Raw genomic sequence first — 20,371 nt, 5'->3', positions numbered from 1 at the left:
AAAAAAATTATTGCTCTCCCTCTAATTAGGACTTTATTTTTCTTTTCTTTTTGTTGTATCAACCTTGAGGCGTGGATGATGGGTTGTGTTGTCAAATTTTGAGGTTGGGGGGCCTGTACTTTTGTTGTTTTGTGAATCGCCGTGATGCCATCACTCTTTTATATATATAGATTAGAATCAATTTCATCACTCCTTGGCTTTTAAAACATCCAGGCCGCACTGAAAGATACTACACCTCTCTGCTGCTCTCAGACTCCTGTTCTGCAATAACCTATAGTGTCGCCAGGTTCTGTGCGGCAGCAATTTCCATCAGACGGACGATGACTGACCCCACAGGGCCTGTAGCCAGAGCAATCTGTTATAACTGAAAGACTGCAAATGCTCCCTCTATCCCCCTCCAGAGGATCGATATTTACTATTAGCTGACCCTGCTAATAGTCTGCTTTTAATTTGTTTTTATTATAGCATGTTTTTAACTTGCTCTTTTATCTGACTTTTTTGGGAACTGCGATTCCCCTTTCGGGCACCTGTGCCCATTTCTATATATTCTGGTCATAGACCGTAATAAATTGCTGAACTGAACACTGCTATTCCACCTGGCCAATAAAGGATTCCCATAAGCCACAGCAACACATGGCCAGGCAAAGCTAGTATATAATAATATATTATAATAGTGCAGGCAGTCCCCAAGTTACAAACATCTGACTTACAAGTGACTCACAGTTAAGAACAGGGGTGAGAGAACAGCAAGTGAGGGAAATCTTCCCTCCAAAGGGAAATTCACATTTGGAAGAGTTATCATCATGGGAAAAGGGGGACTCCACTGAAGCCTTATCTCCAATCCTTGTTTCCACAACAAGCTGATTTTTTTCAAAATCCAATTCTCAGAGGGACAGAAAGTGAGGAGAAGTCTTCTGAACGGGTGCACAGACATCAAAACAAACTCAATAGGGCTGTGACCCTTCCCTTTGCTATGCAAATATATGAAAAGATGCTGAAATTTATAAAAATGTAGCACTTTTGGTTCTGTGTCTGCTATCCTACCTATTTTTTCTGCTTTGCTCTTCTTTCTGGAAGAAACAATGAGAGAAAAACACAAGGGGTTTGTTGGAAGGGGGAGGTAGTGTTTATGCAACCTGAATGAAACAGGTTGGGACCACAATGAAAAAGGCCATGTCTGAAATTGCTCCCTGTTGTTTGTTTTCAGAGTCAGCTGATTCCTTAAGGGGTTTTTCCAGTGGAGACTCTTTCTTCCTCAGCATTTTGATGCATTACCCATAAAGATGGGGAGATATCCTCTGCATATATAAGTTCCTTTAGAGAGTGGAGAGACACTTCTCATTGTCAGATCCATTGAGGTTCCAAAGGAGATGTCTAACACCCAGAACAAAGCACTGGATGTAAAACATCCAGCCCAGAAGAACCCGAATAAAGGTAAGACATCCAGCAGTCTCCATTCGGGACTGATTTGAGGATTATTCCTTCATTTCATCCTCAATGTCAAGGTGGTTGGTGTCTATGTCTGGATCCAAAGAGTCTTCAGTCCTGGGTCTTGCTTCACTTTTGATCTTCATTGTTAGATGACTGCTTTTCATATATGGTTCATTTACTTATTGCTGAATACAGAGTTTGGTTCCAGGAATCTTCAAAACATTATCTACTTATTACTTAATACAGTGGATTGTTGGTATCGGCTGGAGTTTGGACTCCCTCCAAGAGCACTGTGATAGATTCCCAGACTATGAAACAGAAGGGAAATTCATATTGTTTCATTTATTCACATCTGACAAAACATGTTTTCTCTAGACATGTTCCAGGTTCTCCATCATGACTCTTATGATCCAGATGCTTCTTTGTGCCAAGTAATTTCTTTCAATGTGAATAAACCAGATCTTGATTTTTTATTTTACCCCAAATGTATAGGTCCATGCTATGGACCCGGCTATGCTTCGCCATTGGATGCCATGAGAGGTAAATCAGGTTGATATTTTCTACCAGTATCAGATTCCATCTCTTCATATCAAAATATACATTCTTGTCTTTAGGATCCTGATACTAGACTTTGTTTCCACAGGCCCCAGAGAAAAGCTGATGTACGTAGTGTGCGTTTTAAGCGGAACTGAGTCCCGGGAACCTGACTATTTGGCCACGGTGGACGTGGATCCAGAATCGCCGTGTTATTGCCAGGTAATCTTAACGATTATCTTGCATGCACTCCAGCTAAAATCTCCTTTTAATTTTTGATATCTGCTGCTCTCATGATACTTCAACGACAACCCTATTGCAAGGTTTTCTTGGCCAGATTTGCCTCTGAGAGGCTGAGAGAGTGCGGCCTTCCTCCTGGCATCCAGGAGGATTCCACTGCTCAATGGGGATTTGAACATAGGTCTCCAGAGTCCCAAACCACTACCCACACTTCAACACATTGCTTAGAAAGTGCTTTTTAGGGGACACTGAAATCTTCTCGATGCTATCAGTTGTGTCGATATCAAGACATGAAACTAAGACTCTCTCTGCCGTAAAGGAAGACCTGCTGCTGGAGAGAAAACCAAGGCCCCAAGTAATGTAGCAAACTCAATATTTCAGGGGGAAAACTACTGTGTCATATTACAGAGGATAACTTCGAGACTACTGGTCCAAATGAGTGCCAAGGTGAACATTGGCAGTAAACCATTTTGGAGCATTTAGGATTTGGGATTTTTGGATAAGGGATACTCAATCTGTACCATGGATTCTCAGTTTTAAGCTATTATTATTAGTATTATTATTATTATTATTATTATTATTAATGTCTCACTTTTACCTTTCGGTTAAGATGCAATGACCAGAATTGCCTCCCTCTGAGGCTGAGAGAGTGCGTTTGAATGAATAGGCCCAATAGAGCTGTCATTAGACTCCTTTCTGTTTCAAAAGCATATGGCACTTTATCACTTTTACTCATTTCCATGATACAGCACTTTATGAAACCTCTCCCCGCTGGTTTGCTTTTAATTATCTGCTTGGATTTTAATGTATTGTCCATTATTTTATTTTGTGTATTGTTGGAATGTTTTGAGTTTTTGTCAAATATGTCGTGTTGTTGCAGGCTTGTCCCTGTTGTGAACCGCCCCGAATCCCTTCGGGGAGATGGGGCGGGATATAAACATAAAGTTTATTATTATTTATTATAACCTTCATCCTGGCATCCAGGAGGTTTCCACTGCTGAATGGAGATTTGAACACATGTTCCCAGAGTCACAAACCACTATCCCAAAAGGAATACTTTGCGTAGAAGGTATTTTTTAGCAGACTCTGAAACCTTCTAAATGCTATCAGGTGTCCAGATATGAAGACTAATGAAATAAGACTCTCTCTGCCTCAAAGGAATATAATGCAGATACCACAGAAGGTGCAGGGCACAAAATATGTGGGAGACCATTAACAGAGTACTTTCATTCTGTCTGAGTTTCATCCGTGTGCTTAATTTCTCTGGGATGGAAGAGAAATTGTTTTTTTCAGAGGACTGGCATTGACACAAAGCATCTGGGTACGGTCCCAAAAGAAATACAGCCAAAATTGATGCCTAAATCACGTGGAAGGCAATGCTTGAGAGTTAGGAGGAACAACCAGGTGGGGTGGCAACCATGTTCTCCGATCTTGTGATGATCTCAAAGCTCGGTTGGGCATGGCACTCCTTCCAAAACCAGGGCAGTGGCAGTTGGGATAGTGAGAGGGCATTTCATCCACTTCTGGGCCTAGGCATGATGGAGTCCTACCTGGCTGCTCTTCTCTCCCTTCGAAGCCAACTCAGACACAGTTGCATGGACAAAAACTTGTCATCCTGGCTGCTCTTCTCTCCCTCTAAGGCCAGGGCAGGGGCAGTTGGGAGAGCGCAAATAACATTTCATCGCTGTCCATTTATTAAGTGGGATGGATTTCCCAGCCAGTGTTTCATATTTCACTAACATTTCCCATACGATTTTCAAATCTATATCCTCTTGTCTTCCCAACAGGTCATCCACCGCCTGTGCATGACTCACCTGGATGACGAACTCCATCACTCGGGCTGGAACGCCTCCATCAGCTCCTTTGGGGACACTGGCATTGAGCGCAACTGCCTCATCCTCCCTGGCCTGATCTCCGGCCGTGTTTATGTGGTGGACACGAGTTCTGACCTGTGCGCTCCCAGCTTGTGCAAAGTATGTAAAGGATTCAAACAGCGAAAAAGTCAAGGTGCATCTATACTGTGGAATGTATGGAATTCAACGCGGGTTTATGTTTTATGGGGCTCCTGGTGGCACAGTGCGTTAAAGCGCTGAGCTGCTGAACTTGCGGACCAAAAGGTGCTAGGTTTAAATCCCGGGAGCGGAATGAGCGCCCGCTGTTAGCACCAGCTCCTGCCAACCTAGCAGTTCGAAAACATGCCAATGTGAGTAGATCAATAGGTACCACTTCGGCGGGAAGGTAACAGCGCTTCATGCAGTCATGCTGGCCACATGACCTTGGAGGTGTCTACGGACAAGGCCGGCTCCTCGGCTTAGAAATGGAGATGAGCACCAATCCCTAGAGTCGGTCACGACTGGACTTAACGTCAGGGGAAAACCTTTACCTTTACCTTATGTGTTATAGTTAAATGCTATGGAGTCCTGGGAGTTGTCTTTTGCTGAGACAGTGACAAACTTGTGCACAGAAGGTTGATTCCATGGCATTGAGCTAAGACAATCAAAATGGTATCAGATTGCATTAATGCTAAAATATAGAAGATGTACCAGATGTCAAGGAAAAGGGCCTTAAATAGGTCAGACTGTAGAAATGATCTGTTTTCTCTTTCTCTGACACCTCGACAGATCATCGAAACTCGAGAAATCATCAAGAAAACCAATTTGGGTTTCTTGTACAGATCACGTTGCTTAAGCAGCGGGGAGGTTTTGGTCAGCGCCCTTGGAGATGCGTTCGGTAACGGAAGAGGTACTTCAGGCATAGATGTCCATTTGGGAACACAATTAGCCCTCCACAATAGGGGGAAACCACACAAAAGAGCCCTACACCTGCCAGTATTCTAATGGGTAACCTGCTTTGAATCCCAATCAATGGGTGAAAACAGGATAGAAATCATAATATTGCTCTTTGATTTGCCTTTTGATACCAGTGGTTCCTGTTTTTCTGGTCCCAGGTGGACTTCTCGTTCTTGACCCAGAAACCTGGGAAGTGAAAGGGAGCTGGGAGTGTCCAGAAGATGGACACCATGGGATGTTTGACTTCTGGTACCAGCCGCGGCACAACGTCCTGATCAGCGCCCACGCGGGGGAGCCCAAGTTCCTTATCAGTGGGTTCAGTCCAGACAATCTGAGAAAAGGTAGGAGCCCCCATGTGAAAGGCATCTAGAAGTCCTTGTAGACCACAAGCTGAACACAAACCAAGAGTGTGATGTGACAGTGCAAAAAGCAAATGTGATTCTAAACTCCATCAATAGGAGGATGGTGTCAAAATTGTCAGAGCTCAACTGGAATAATCCTGGTTCCTGTTCATTCACAGGGCGATATGGCGGTCACCTCGATGTCTGGGATTTGACCACCCACCGCCTCCTCCAGTCGATTGACGTGGGTGAAGATTCAGGCCCCATAGAGATTCGCTTCTTGCACAACCCCAACTCTGTCCACGGCTTCGTGGCCTGCCCTCTAGAGAGCTCAATCCACCATTTCTTCAAGACAGAGGTGAACAGGGTAGCCATGAGGCAAGTCAATTGCTTGTGGGGAGCTCGGGTGATTTAATGGTTAGATGCCTGGAAACCTGGTCCGGATCCTTACTCTGTTGTGGGAATCTACTCTCTCTCTCAGGTTCGGGAGAAGGCAAAGGCAAACTGTCTCCAACAAAAAAACATGGGGAGTCCTTAATTTTTTCTGACAACTTCACTGGTCAATTTGATTTTCCATGTAGGGTGGATGCTGGGTTGCCAAGAAAGTGATCCAAGTCCCGAACAAGAAAGTATCCGGATGGATCTACCCTGAAATGCCAGGTTAGTAACACAAACAGGAGCCCCGGTGGAGTAGTGGATTAAAGCCTTGTAACTTAAAGGTTGGGTTGCTGACCTCAAGGCTGCCAGGTTCGAATCCCACCCGAGGAGAGTGCGGATGAGCTCCCTCTATCAGTGGAAACATGAGAGAAGCCTCCCACAAGGATGGTAATAACACCAAAACATCCAGGCGTCCCCTGGGCAACGTCCTTGCAGACAGCCAATTCTCTCACTCCAGAAGCAACTCCGGTTGCTCCTGACACGAAAAAAACACACAAAAACAACAAATTGGATAGCCATGTATAAATATGTGAAAGGATGTCATAAGGAAGTGGAAGCAGGCTTGTTTTCTGCTGCCCTGGAAATTTCGACTCGGAACAATGGGTTGCGCTGTGTCTTCTAGCCTGGCAGAAGGGTTTTGAACTGGATGGCCCTTGGAGTCCCCAGTGATTTGATGATCCTGGTCCTTCAACAGGGTTCACTTATGATATCATCATCTCCCTGGATGACCGGTTCCTCTATGCAAGCAACTGGGTGCATGGTGATGTCCGCCAATATGATATCACTGACCCGCACTGTCCCAAGCTGGTTGGACAGGTAACCTTGTAACCTTCCCTAATCATGTGTTTCCAGGTGATGGATCCCATCACCACTTGCTGCTGGCTGGGGATGATGGGGACTGGTATCCGAGTCCAGGGACTCCAATTTCTTGAACATTGTTATTTTTACTGCTCAACTGACCTTATTTCTTTGGGATCTTTAGGTGTTTCTGGGGGGCAGCCTTGAGAAAGGGGGTCCTGTAAATGTCCTAGAGGATCTAGAGCTGGATTGCCAACCTGATCCCTTTGTGATCCAGGTAAGATCTGAAATGGATGAGAAACTGGACAGATATGGGATTCGGAGACAGATGGGAAGAGGAGGCATAGAAATCTGACGTTCCAAATCTAAACTGATGTGTGGGCCTGCAGAGAAAACTGACCTTTCTGTATTTTCTAGTCCTTTTCACAGATTTCCTGATCTTATATACATGTTTCCAAATCATGGCACTATTTCTTCCCTGCTGTCTTTAGGGCAGGAAACTCAAAGGAGGACCTCGAGCGCTTCAGTTGAGCTTGGATGGCACGCGACTCTATGTCACCAACTCTGTTGACACTCCTTGGGACAAGCAGTTTTATCCTGAGATGGTCAGGTAAGAGGGGTCTTGGGTGAGTCATATTCTCTCCTACACAGAGGAAGGCCTCTTGTGTAGAAATCCAGCCTTGAAAACATCATGTGTCAGAAACAACTTGACGGTACACAACCTTGACTTTCCCCCAAATTATGCCTTTTCCAGGGAAGGTTCGGTCATGCTCCAGCTGGACGTTGACACTGTGAAGGGTGGCCTTTGTGTGAACCCGGAATTCCTGGTGGATTTCGGGCATGAACCGTGTGGTCCGGCTCGGGCGAAAGGGATGCGCTACCCCGGTGGGGATTGCACCTCTGACATCTGGGAGTAGTGTGCATCCTTTCCAAGTCGCCTTCATATTAATGGGAGAATCACTAAATACTTTTTTGTTCAGTGCTTACTGTTGTGACTCCTTGTTGTAAATGTCAACATGAGACATACAACTGTTGTATTAGCGTATATTCATATTTTTCTCTGGGTGTCCTTGGGACTGTTTCCTGCCTGCTTCCTCCCTTCTGCAGCTCTGAGAGGGCATACCACACAATGTTTGCATGGCAATCTCCTTTTTCCCCTTCATTTTGTGCTCCCTTCCTCCTTCTTTCCTCCTCTTCTTTTTCTCTTTCTTACCTTTCCTAGCCTGTTTCCCTGAAAATAAGACATGCCCTGAAAATAAAACCTAGTAGAGATTTTGCTGAATTGCTAAATATAAGGCCTCTCCCAAAAGTAAGACCTAGCAAAGTTTTTGTTTGGAAGCATGCTCGCCAAACCAAACACCAGAGCATGCAGGATCAGTAAATGGAAGTACCATAGATTGTTGTACATGGAAATAATAGTAGTAACAAGAAATTCTTGATAGGATTCACAGTTTGTCTGGTTATGCTGGTTTATGATGATAACTACTGTACAGTATATAATAAATGTTCCATTTTTGGTTCAACAATAAATGTCAAAAAAGGAGCACAATCAAAGCCCTGACAGACCGTGCACAAAGAATCTGCGAACCTCACCTCCTCCAAGGTGAACTCAACCACCTAAACTGGGCTCTACAGGCCAATGGATATTCCACCACAGACATCAGAAGAGCTGCAAGGCCAAGAACAAGCCATGAGAGTCAAGACAAAGATCCACCCAGAGGAAAGGTGTTCTTACCATACATCAAGGGAACTACTGACCGCATAGGGAAGCTGATGAAGAAGCACAACCTACAAACTATCTACAGACCCACGAAGAAAATCCAACAAATGCTACGGTCAGCGAAGGCCAAGAGGGATCCTCTCTCTTCTGCAGGAGTCTACCGGATACCATGCAGCTGTGGACAAGTCTACATAGGGACCACCAAACGCAGCGCCCAAACAAGAGTCAAAGAACATGAAAGGCACTGCAGACTAATTCAACCAGAGAAATCAGCCATAGCAGAGCATTTGATGAACCAGCCTGGACACAGAATACTATTTGAGAACACAAGAATGCTGGACCATTCTAACAACTATCATGTCAGACTACACAGAGAAGCCATTGAAATCCACAAGCATGTGGACAACTTCAACAGAAAGGAAGAAACCATGAAAATGAACAAAATCTGGCTACCAGTATTACAAAACTCAAAAATCAGAACAGTAAATAAAAAGCAATACTCTGAAAACAGAGGGTTTCCAGACATGAATCAACCAAGGGCAGTTAACGACTCTAAACAAAGGATGCCCCAGAGGCAGGAAGAAGACAGCAGATAAGCTTTTCAATGCTAATTTAAGTGATTAACTACACACATTCACACTGACCTCTCTCACCCTAGACTTTCCACAGATATATATTAACCTCTTTGCTTAGTTTTCTCCATACCTCACAACCTCTGAGGATGCCTGCCATAGATGTGGGCGAAACGTCAGGAGAGAATGCTTCTGGAACATGGCCACACAGCCCGAAAGACATACAACAACCCTGTGATCCCGGCCATGAAAGCCTTCGACAACACAATAAATGTAAATTCTTCTTCATAGAAAAATAAGACATTCCCTGAAAATAAGACCTAGCACATCTTTGGGAGCAAAAATTAATATAAGACACTGTCTTATTTTCAGGGAAACACAGTATCAACACCTTCGTGTGCAAGGCCTTTTATAAGGAGGGTCTCTTAGAGATCCTCAGTTCTGACCATGAATATTATAAATAGGCTGATACTGTTAACAAATAAAGTTGTTTGAACGATAATAAGACTTTTTTTAAACAGTTAGAAAGCTGGGAGACTTATCACTTGTTGTTCTCAGCCCTGGAAAGCTTTGTTCTTTTTAACTAATGTTGGCTGGATAGAATAAAATTAATCTATGCTGACATGCCTCCAAAGGAAAGGGATTTAGTCTGATATCACCAAGGTGTGGTTCTTGTTTGAAGCGTCAAGGAATGGGCATCCGAGGGAATGAACGATCTACCCAAAGAGCTTCACCACTTTGAGTTGCTTGTTCAAAATATCACAAAAACACTCATTGCTAACCAAGGCCAGTAAAAAGAAAAACCAAAGAGCAGTAGAGACAAGAATACTCTTGCTGAGGTAGTCTTGCCAAGGGAAGGGAAAAGAAGGGTGTAAATACATACAATCATCATCATGATTATATACTAATAGCAGCAACAGCAACACACGCACATATAGACATTGTAAAATGCAAAAAAATATTTTTGGGGATGTTACATTACACCCTTCTTTCTAGGATGCATCAGCTGGTGGGAGAAAAGTATGATACAAATGTAAAATGTACAATAAGAAAGACTTTTCTTATATATAGATCCATAAATTACATACCTTGTATAAATACAGGTAGGAGATCGTAGAGAGTTTTTACTTTGTCTGCAAACGACGCTCCCTGCTGTTAGGATGCCTCATGGCCTTATCAAAGACAGTTGTGCTAAAAATGTAAAATACATGTATAATATCACAGCTGTAGATATTTATACATATTTATAAATACTGTATATACTCGAGTATAAGCCTAGTTTTTCAGCCCTTTTTTAGAACTGAAAAAAACCTCCTCGGCTTATACTTGGGTGAGGGTCCTGGTGGGCTTATATTCAGGTTATACTCAAGTATATATGGTATATTTATTATTTTTCTCTATCATTATTGGTATTGTTACATTTATTATTTTACTCTGATTGTTGTTACTTTTACATTTATTTTAATCTATTTTATTATTATTAATACATTTATTATTTTACTCTATTAATATAATAGAGTATATAATAAAACTATAGAATAATAATAATAATAATAATAATAAATGCAGTAAAATATTACATGTACTATTATTATTAAATTTATTATTTCACTCTATGATTATTAAAAGGATACATAAGCACATTTACATTGAAGAAGATGAAAATAATGATTTAATCAGTTGAACAGCCATATCTTAAATTACAGTTTTATGTAAAGATTCAAAAACATTTAAACTATTGACGCCTCAATTAATGTACAGTAGAGTCTCACTTATCCAACATTCTGGATTATCCAACGCATTTTTTGTAGTCAATGTTTTCAATATATCGTGATATTCTGGTGCTAAATTCGTAAATACAGTAATTACTACATAGCATTACTGTGTATTGAATTACTTTTTCTGTCAAATTTCTTGTATAACATGATGTTTTGGTGCTTAATTTGTAAAATCATAACCTAATTTGATGTTTAATAGGCTTTTCCTTAATCTCTCCTTATTATCCAACATATTCGCTTATCCAACGTTCTGCCGGCCCGTTTACGTTGGATAAGCGAGACTCTACTGTAATTTTATTGGTACATAAAATTGGTACGGCTTATATTGGAGTCAATGTTTTCCCAGATTTTTTTGGGATAAAATTAGGTGCCTCGGCTTATATTAGGGTCGGCTTATACTCGAGTATATACGGTACCTTTTATAAACGCAAAGAGCAGATTGTGGAGACTTTACATTGCATCCCTGTTGAGAGGATGCCTCATGGCTTGACTGGAGAAAAGTGTGATACAAATATAAAACATACAATAGGATGATTGTTTTTTATATGCATGCATGCATATCTACTTTTGTTCAATGAAATGCAAAGTTTGGAGATTTGTTTCTATATTACTGAGATGTCTGTGGAGGAGGAAGCACATAAAATCTAGGATGAAATTGTCCCCATATGAAAGCATTCTCTTGGGTGGTGGGCAGGACTGTGTTTGTGGAGGCACATGGGGGCTCCTACCTTTTGTCAGATTGTCTAGGTTGAACCCACTCATTAAGAACTTGGGTTGCTGGTACCAGAAGTCAGACACCCTGATGGGTCCATCTTCCGGACACTCTGAAGTCCCAGGTTTCTGAGTCCAGAACGAGAAGTCCACCTGGATCAAAATAACAGGAACACTGCGATCAAAAGGCAATGCTTTTGCAAAGAGCAATACAGTAGTCTCACTTATCCAACGTTATAGATTATCCAACGCAGTCTGCCTCCTGCCCGGATCCACAGCTGTTTCTCTAGGCCAGGGGTCCCCAAACTAAGTATATTACCTGGCCCCCGCCCTCATTTATAATATAATATTTTTATATCAGTTTTAATAATATAATATATTGTATATACATATAATATTAATAATAATATCATTTTATACAATACAATACTAACAATAATATCATATAATAATATTAATTATATGTTATATATTACATATAATATTACAGTATAGTGGTATAGTTCAATATAGTATAATGCTAATATTGTGCTATGCTAATAATATAATATATTGTATGTACATGCAGCTGCTCTGAGTTCCCTTTGGGGTGAGAAGGGTGGGATATAAATGTAGTAAATAAATGTAGTAAATTAATAAATAAATAATTTTGGACTTAGGCCCGCCCAAAGTCTGAAATGACTTGAAGACACACAACAACAACAACAACAACAACAGCAACAACCCTAATTAACCTGACTATCTCATTGGCCAGAAGCAGGCCCACACTTCCTATTGAAATCCTGATAGGTTTATGTTGGTTAAAATTATTTTCATTTTTAAATATTGTATTGTTCTTTCATTGTTATTGTTGTTGTTTTTGCACTACAAATAAGACATGTGCAGTGTGCATAGGAATTTGTTCGGCTTTTTTTCCCCAAATGATAATTCGGCCCCTCAACAGTCTGAAGGATTGTGGACCGGCCCTCTGCTTTAAAAGTCTGAGGACCCCTGCTCTAGGCAGCAAGGACTGCACTTTTTACACATTTAATTTCCGACAATGTTGTTACTGTAAGTCCATTTTATGCAATTCTATCTTTATTTGTAGTCAATTTATTAGCAGCCAATGTTTTTGTAATCAATGTTTTCAATAAATCGAAATGTTTTGGTGTTAAATTCGTAATATTTATTTATTTATTTCAATTATTTATACCCCGCCCTTCTCACCCGAGGGGACTCAGGGCGGCTTACAAGTGGCAGTTGATGTTGTTACACCAGGGGTCCTCAAACTTTTAAAGTGGAGGGCCAGTTCATGGTCCCTCAGGCTGTTGAGGGGCTGAATTATCATTTGAAAAAAAAAATACGAACAAATTCCTATGCGCACTGCACATGGCTTATTTGTAGTGCAAAACAAAAACAAAAACCCAACAACAACTATTTATTTATTTATTTACTACATTTATACTCCATCCTCTCTCACCCCGAAGGGGACTCAGAGCGGCTTACAAGTTGTACATACAATATATTATATTATTGGCATAGCGCAATATTAGCATTATATACAGTAGAATTTCACTTATCCAAGCCTTGCTTATTCAAGCTTCTGGATAATCCAAACCATTTTTGTAGTCAATGTTTTCAATATATTGTGATATTTTGGTGCTAAATTCGTAAATACAGTAATTACAACATAACATTACTGCGTATTGAACTACTTTTCTGTCAAATTTGTTGTATAACATGATGTTTTGGTGCTTAATTTGTAAAATTATAACCTAATTTGATGTTTAATAGGTTCTCCTTAATCTCTCCTTATTATCCAACATATTCCCTTATCCAATGTTCTGCCGGCCCATTTACCTTGGATAAGTGAGACTCTACTGTAATAATAATAATAGTAATAATAACAACAACTTTATTTTTGTATCCCGCCTCCAGCTCCCTGAAGGGACTCAGGGCGGCTCACATGGGGAACAAACCCCACAATGTAAGTTAAAAAAAAACAGATCAATAAAATTGAAACATTGTAACAACATAAAACACATCAACAGCAATTAAAACATAGAGAATAACAATACAGTAGAGTCTCACTTATCCAACATAAACGGACTGGCAGAATGTTGGATAAGCGAATATGTTGGATAATAAGGAGGCATTAAGGAAAAGTCTATTAAACATCAAATTAGGTTATGATTTTACAAATGAAGCACCAAAACATCATGTTAGACAACAAATTTGGCAGAAAAAGTAGTTCAATACGCAGTAATGCTATGTAGTAATTACTGTATTTACGGATTTAGCACCAAAATATCACGATATATTGAAAACATTGACTACAAAAATGTGTTGAATAATCCAAAACGTTGGATAAGTGGGTGTTGGATAAGTGGGACTCTACTGTACCTTAATATTCTGGTCCCAGGTTCAATCCCTGGGAGCGGCGGGAGCAGCCGCTGTTAGCTCCAGCTCCTGCCAACCTAGCAGTTCGAAAACATGCCAATGTGAGTAGATCAATAGGTACCGATCCGGCGGGAAGGTAACGGCGCTCCATGCAGTCATGCCAGTGGCCATATGACCTTGGAGGTGTCTACGGACAACGCTGGCTCTTCGGCTCAGAAATGGAGATGAGCACCAACCCCCAGAGTGTGAGTAGATCAATAGGTACCGCTCCGGTGGGAAGGTAACGGCGCTCCATGCAATCATGCCGGCCACAAGACCTTGGAGGTGTCTACGGACAACGCCGGCTCTTCGGCTCAGAAATGGAGATGAGCACCAACCCCCAGAGTGTGAGTAGATCAATAGGTACCGCTCCGGCGGGAAGGTAACGCCGCTCCATGCAGTCATGTCCAGTGGCCACATGACCTTGGAGGTGTCTACGGACAACGCCGGCTCTTCGGCTCAGAAATGGAGATGAGCACCAACCCCCAGAGTGTGAGTAGAGCAATAGGTACCGCTCCGGCGGGAAGGTAACGGCGCTCCATGCAATCATGCCGGCCACATGACCTTGGAGGTGTCTACGGACAACGCTGGCTCTTCGGCTTAGAAATGGAGATGAGCACCAACCCCCAGAGTGTGAGTAGATCAATAGGTACCGCTCCGGCGGGAAGGTAACGGCACTCCATGCAGTCATGTCCAGTGGCCATATGACCTTGGAGGTGTCTACGGACAACGCCGGCTCTTCAGCTCAGAAATGGAGATGAGCACCAACCCCCAGAGTGTGAGTAGATCAATAGGTACCGCTCCGGCGGGAAGGTAACGCCGCTCCATGCAGTCATGTCCAGTGGCCACATGACCTTGGAGGTGTCTACGGACAACGCCGGCTCTTCGGCTTAGAAATGGAGATGAGCATCAACCCCAGAGTGTGAGTAGAGCAATAGGTACCGCTCTGGCGGGAAGGTAACGGCGCTCCATGCAGTCATGCCAATGGCCACATGACATTGGAGGTGTCTACGGACAACGCTGGCTCTTCGGCTTAGAAATGGAGATGAGCACCAACCCCCAGAGTGTGAGTAGATCAATAGGTACCGCTCCGGCGGGAAGGTAACGGCGCTCCATGCAGTCATGCCAGTGGCCATATGACATTGGAGGTGTCTACGGACAACGCCGGCTCTTGGGCTTAGAAATGGAGATGAGCACCAACCCCCAGAGTCAGACATGACTGGACTTAACGTCAGGGGAAAACCTTTACCTTAATATTCTGAGGGAAAACTGTATAGAACTCTGTATAGTCTGAGGAGGGAAACCAGGCCTCCTGTCAGATTCTTCAGTCCTCCCTGACCCTTCCTGGAAGCCATGCTATGCTAGGAAAAAAAGCAGAGAAATGAAACAAATTCCTAAGTGGTGGCCTATGCTCCAAACAGCTAAATTTAATGGCACCAAATGGCTGCCAGAACAAGGTCAGGCTTCAAGGAGAAGAACACAAAATGGCCGCCCTACTGTCAGGCAGGCTCCCTGCTGACCACAAGGGTAGGCCCAAAACTAAATACAAATTCAAAAATACAAAAAAATGCTACAAATCAAAATGGATCTAGATCCAAAATACTTCCTCCTGGGTATGTTAGACATAGAAAAGGACAGGAATAAAGAGGTTTTTTTGTTCAATTATTTAATAACAGTGGCTAGAATGATCTATGGAAAGTTATGGAGAGAAGAAAAAATACCGGAAATTAATGTATGGATTAATAAAGTCCTTGAGATTAGGAACATGGATAGGCTTTCCTACCTTCTTGCAAGTAACCCAAACAAATGTAGGAAACAGACTAATTGGGAACCAATATTAAACTACCGTATATCCTCAAGTATAAGCCGACCCGAATATAAGCCGAGGCACCTAATTTTACCACAAAAAAACTGGGAAAACATTGACTCCAGTATAAGCCGAGGGTGGGAAATTTCAGAAATAAAAATAGATATCAATAAAATTATATTAATTGAGGCATCAGTAGGTTAAATGTTTTTGAATATTTATATAAAGATAAGTAATAGATAAGACATAAGTTAGGAAATTTAAGAAAAGACTGTCCAACTCTGATTAAATCATTATTCTCATCTTCTTCAATGTAAATGTGCGTATGTATCCTTTTAATAAGAATAGAGTAAAATAATACATGTAATAATAATAATAATAATAATAATAATAATAAATACAGGAAAAGAATACAAGTAATAATAAATAGAGTAAAATAATAAATGCAATAATAGTAATAATAATAATAATAATAACAGAGTTTATGTTGGTTAAGTGAGACTCTACTGTACCAAATCAAATCACGTTTTATTGATTAGCCCATCGGCCGTATCAAAACATTTAACACATATACATACAACATACAATCCGCGGTAAAAAAAGTTAAAATAAACAAGCTGTTAACAAGATACCAATAAAATTACATGAATTGAGGCATCAGTAGGTTAAATGTTTTTGAATATTTACATCAAGCTCAAATTTAAGATAAGACTGTCCAACTCTGATTAAATCATTATTCTCATCTTTTTCAATGTCAATGTGCGTATGTATCCTTTTAATAATAATAGAGTTAAATAATACATCTAATAATAATAATAATAAATACAGGAAAAGAATACAAGTAATAATAAATAGAGTAAAATAATAAATGCAATAATAATAATATCAGAGTGAGATAATAAATGTATCAATAATAATAGAGTAAAATAAATGTAATAGTAGCAGCAATAATAGAGAAAAATAATAAATGTAATACCAATAATAATAGAGAAAAATAATAAATGTAATAATATCAATAATAATAGAGAAAAATAATAAATGTAATAATACCAATAATAATAGAGAAAAATAATAAATGTACCAATATTCTCGAGGATAAGCTGACCCAAATACAGTAGAGTCTCACTTATCCAACATAAACGGGCCGGCAGAACGTTGGATAAGCAAATATGTTGGATAATAAGGAGAGATTAAGGAAAAGCCTATTAAACATCAAATTAGTTTATGATTTTACAAATTAAGCACCAAAACATCAAGTTATACAACAAATTTGACAGAAAAAGTAGTTCAATACGCAGTAATGCTATGTAGTAATTATTGTATTTACAAATTTAGCACCAAAATATCACGATGTATTGAAAACACTGACTACAAAAATGCATTGGATAATCCAGAACGTTGGATAAGCGAGTGTTGGATAAGTGAGACTCTACTGTAATAAATACAGGAAAAGAATACAGGTAATAATAGAGTAAAATAATAAATGCAACAACAATAATAATAATATCAGAGTGAGATAATAAATGTATTAATAATAATAAAAATAGAGTAAAATAAATGTAATAGTAGCAACAATACTAGAGAAAAATAATAAATGTAATAATACCAATAATAATAGAGAAAAATAATAAATTATGATACCAATAATAATAGAGAAAAATAATAAATGTAATGATACCAATAATAATAGAGAAAAATAATAAATGTAATGATACCAATAATAATAGAGAAAAATAATAAATGTAATGATATCAATAATAATAGAGAAAAATAATAAATGTAATGATACCAATAATAATAGAGAAAAATAATAAATGTAATGATACCAATAATAATAGAGAAAAATAATAAATGTAATGATACCAATAATAATAGAGAAAAATAATAAATGTACCAATACTCTCGAGGATAAGCTGACCCGAATATAAGCCAACCAGGGTCCTCACCCGAGTATAAGCCGAGGGGGCTTTTTCAGTCTTAAAAAAGGGCTGAAAAACTAGGCTTATACTCAAGTATATACAGTACCTAGAAAAACAGAAATTTAAAATAGTAACTTGAAAATAGTAAGGAAGGAAGGCGAGGAGAAGAACTATTCAACTCCAAAAAGTAGCGAAACCCGAGACAACAGAAGAAAGAAGGATTACTGGACTGAAAAACGAATTCATTTAAATACACCATACAAAGAGATGGAAGTCTTTTATCTTAACAATGTATTTTTGTTTTTACATTTATCCTTTCTTCTTCTTCTTCTTTTCCCTTTTTCATTTCTTTTCTCCCCTACTTGGTATTTATTTGGTCATTGTATGTGATTATCTCCTTCCCCGTGTCCTGTCACACCCCACCCTTATGTATGCACATCTTTGGTTTTTCAGGGGTCTGTTTTTAAAATGTATAATAAACATACCGTATATCCTCGAGTATAAGCCGACCCGAATATAAGCCGAGGCACCTAATTTTACCACCAAAAACTGGGAAAACTTATTGACTCGAGTCAATAACACACAGACCCAACATGACTGACTGCATACAGGCCTGGTTTGGGGGTGATTGAGCTTGGCCTATGGGAGTTGTAATTCACCCTTATGCACAGAACACTGAATCCAGCTGACGTTGGATCTGCACCAAACTTATCACACAGACCCAACATGACTCACTGTGCATATCGGCCTGGTTTGGGGGTGATTGAGCTTGGCCTATGGGAGTTGTAGTTCACCCTTTAAAAGCAGACTATTGGCAGGGTCAGCTAATAGTAAATATCGATCCACTAAGAGGCTCTGGAGGGGGATAGAGGCCCTGTGGGGTCAGTCATCGTCTGTCTGATGGAAAGTGCTGCCGCACAAAACCTGGCGACACTGTAGGTTATTGCAGAACAGGAGTCTGAGAGCAGCAGAGAGGTGTAGTATCTTTCAGTGCGGCCTGGATGTTTTAAAAGCCAAGGAGTGATGAAATTGATTCTAATATCTCTATAAAACATACACTGGAGGAGCACGTGCTCGATAGTTTCAATATGGCCAGTGGGAGTTATAGTTCACCCTTATCCAGAGAGCTCTGAACCCAGCCGTCAAGTGACCTGGCCACCGCCGGGTCCCCAAGCGAGTAGCAATATAAAAGAGGTGATGACTTTATCTTCCTCCCTACTCTTCCTCCTCTATTTCACCCCAACTTTAAGGATACCTCCTATCCCATCCTTTTCCGGAAACCAGGGTGCTGGGGAGCTTGCACATGTCAAAAAAGGACAAATGAAAGCAAACAAAAGATCAACCACAGATGGAATGAAAGCATGACACGGCTTGCCTTAGATGGCCAGGCGCCACTATCAGTGGCCACAAAACCTCAATAAAAGGAGGAATCAGCATGAGTTGGCAGGCTTTCTCCATCCGCAGGCTCCGTTCCTGCCTCTTCAGCAATCGCTCAACCCTGTTCCCTTCTGATAACAAACGCCTTGGGCGGCCTCGGTGCTTTTGTACTTTTCTAATCAAGCCAAACATGTTGCAGAGAAAGGGTATTTTGGGGACACAGGTTTCCCCATTCGCTCTGACGCTTGGAGATGCGTGGGTTCAGAACCGACACCATGGACCTTTTTAGGAAGACATGTCATAGAAATATTCAAAATGTGTGTGTGTGTATTTATATATACATACATACATATGAGGGGTGAATGAAAAGTAATGCCTCCACCTTCGTTACTTGGGTTTGGATGGGAATATTTTAATAAATCAAATGCAGAAATAATTCTTAGAATGTGCTCTTTAACTGCCACTATTCACTTTATTCACTTTAACTACCACTATTCACTTTTTCACATCATCACCAGACAATTGGATACATTTCTGCCAACAATGAACAAGTTTTCTGAAGCCGCCACGGAAAACGTCGACACTCTGTTTCCGCAACCAGTGTCTCACAGAACCCATCGTGCACAGATCTTCCAATAGCCAAGCAAAGCAATAATGTGACCCATGTGCCGTCGCGCCTGGGCCTATAACTCTTAGCGAAAGAGGCATGGACGTGACATCTTTCCCCAGGGGATTGCTTCTTGCCCTTCTTTAGGGAAACTGGAACTTCCAAGGACCAAAACACTGTAGATAACTCAAAAACTGGTTTTATTGTTCACAAAAGGTTACCCCTTTAAGGCAATAAGTTGGAAGTTTCAAAGGGGTAAAGGAAAATATACATTACAGCCTTTGGTTGTTTTAAGTCGAAGGAGCTCCGCAGCTGAGAAGCTTTTCCAGGTCCCTCTTTCTCAATGGCTGTGAATGCCGGAGCAATCCTCAGCCTCAGTCCAAATGGCCTATGTTTGAAGTCACAGTCTTCCTCTGATGTCAAAGAACTGATTTGAAGGAAGGCGCTTGAGACTCCTCAACGTCGTTCAGGTTGGCCCTGAACATGAAGCGTAAGTCTCAAGGGTAAGAACCTCAGAATTGGTGCTGAGAGGTAACTTAATCAAGGGCTTTTAGAGCCAAGTCTCTCTCTCACATCCATCTGGTAGAAAGCTTGATTGTGGAATGAAAAAGGAAACACTGGCCCACTCCAGGAAAGGGTGGAGCCAAACAATTGAGCTGAAGAAGCAATATAACTGGTGCAAACAACATTGATTGACAGCTATAAAAGACCAATCAATCCAACTACATTTACAGGGTAAAGGCAAAATCAGGCATGATACAAAAACTCAAATATTGCAACAAGTTTGACATATAGATAGCGCCACTCGCGCCATCACAACCCACACGTTCTTGTGAAATGCCGATGATGCTTGAAATTTCTCTCTGAGGGATACAACAATCATCCTGAATC

The 20,371-nt window shown here is 40.7% G+C and overlaps 1 protein-coding gene across 1 annotated transcript; it reads left to right on the top strand.

Annotated features, from left to right (window-relative positions):
- Window positions 1–1,370: 1,370 nt before the first annotated feature.
- On the top strand, window positions 1,371–7,488 carry LOC100562973 (methanethiol oxidase). Its single transcript, XM_016997689.2, has 11 exons — window positions 1,371–1,434; window positions 2,075–2,187; window positions 3,993–4,178; window positions 4,827–4,935; window positions 5,153–5,335; window positions 5,515–5,693; window positions 5,917–5,995; window positions 6,468–6,589; window positions 6,756–6,848; window positions 7,063–7,181; window positions 7,326–7,488. The coding sequence occupies exons 1-11, from the start codon at window positions 1,371–1,373 to the stop codon at window positions 7,486–7,488; spliced, it is 1,410 nt and encodes a 469-aa protein (XP_016853178.2).
- The last annotated feature ends 12,883 nt before the right edge of the window (window positions 7,489–20,371 follow it).

Source organism: Anolis carolinensis, unplaced genomic scaffold, assembly GCF_035594765.1.
Source record: "Anolis carolinensis isolate JA03-04 unplaced genomic scaffold, rAnoCar3.1.pri scaffold_14, whole genome shotgun sequence".
Classification (NCBI taxonomy): Eukaryota; Metazoa; Chordata; class Lepidosauria; order Squamata; family Dactyloidae; genus Anolis; species Anolis carolinensis.
The sequence above is the reverse complement of the archived record's forward strand: the minus strand, read 5'-3'. Positions and strand labels throughout refer to the sequence as shown.

What these genes read in the sequence shown, in the direction of transcription:
- LOC100562973 (XM_016997689.2), top strand. Translation starts at nt 1,371, where the DNA reads ATGTCTAACACCCAGAACAAAGCACTGGATGTAAAACATCCAGCCCAG. An exon ending in CCAGAAGAACCCGAATAAAG is followed by an intron (nt 1,435 to 2,074) that starts GTAAGACATCCA and finishes TTGTTTCCACAG; the next exon opens with GCCCCAGAGAAAAGCTGATG. An exon ending in TCCAGACAATCTGAGAAAAG is followed by an intron (nt 5,336 to 5,514) that starts GTAGGAGCCCCC and finishes GTTCATTCACAG; the next exon opens with GGCGATATGGCGGTCACCTC.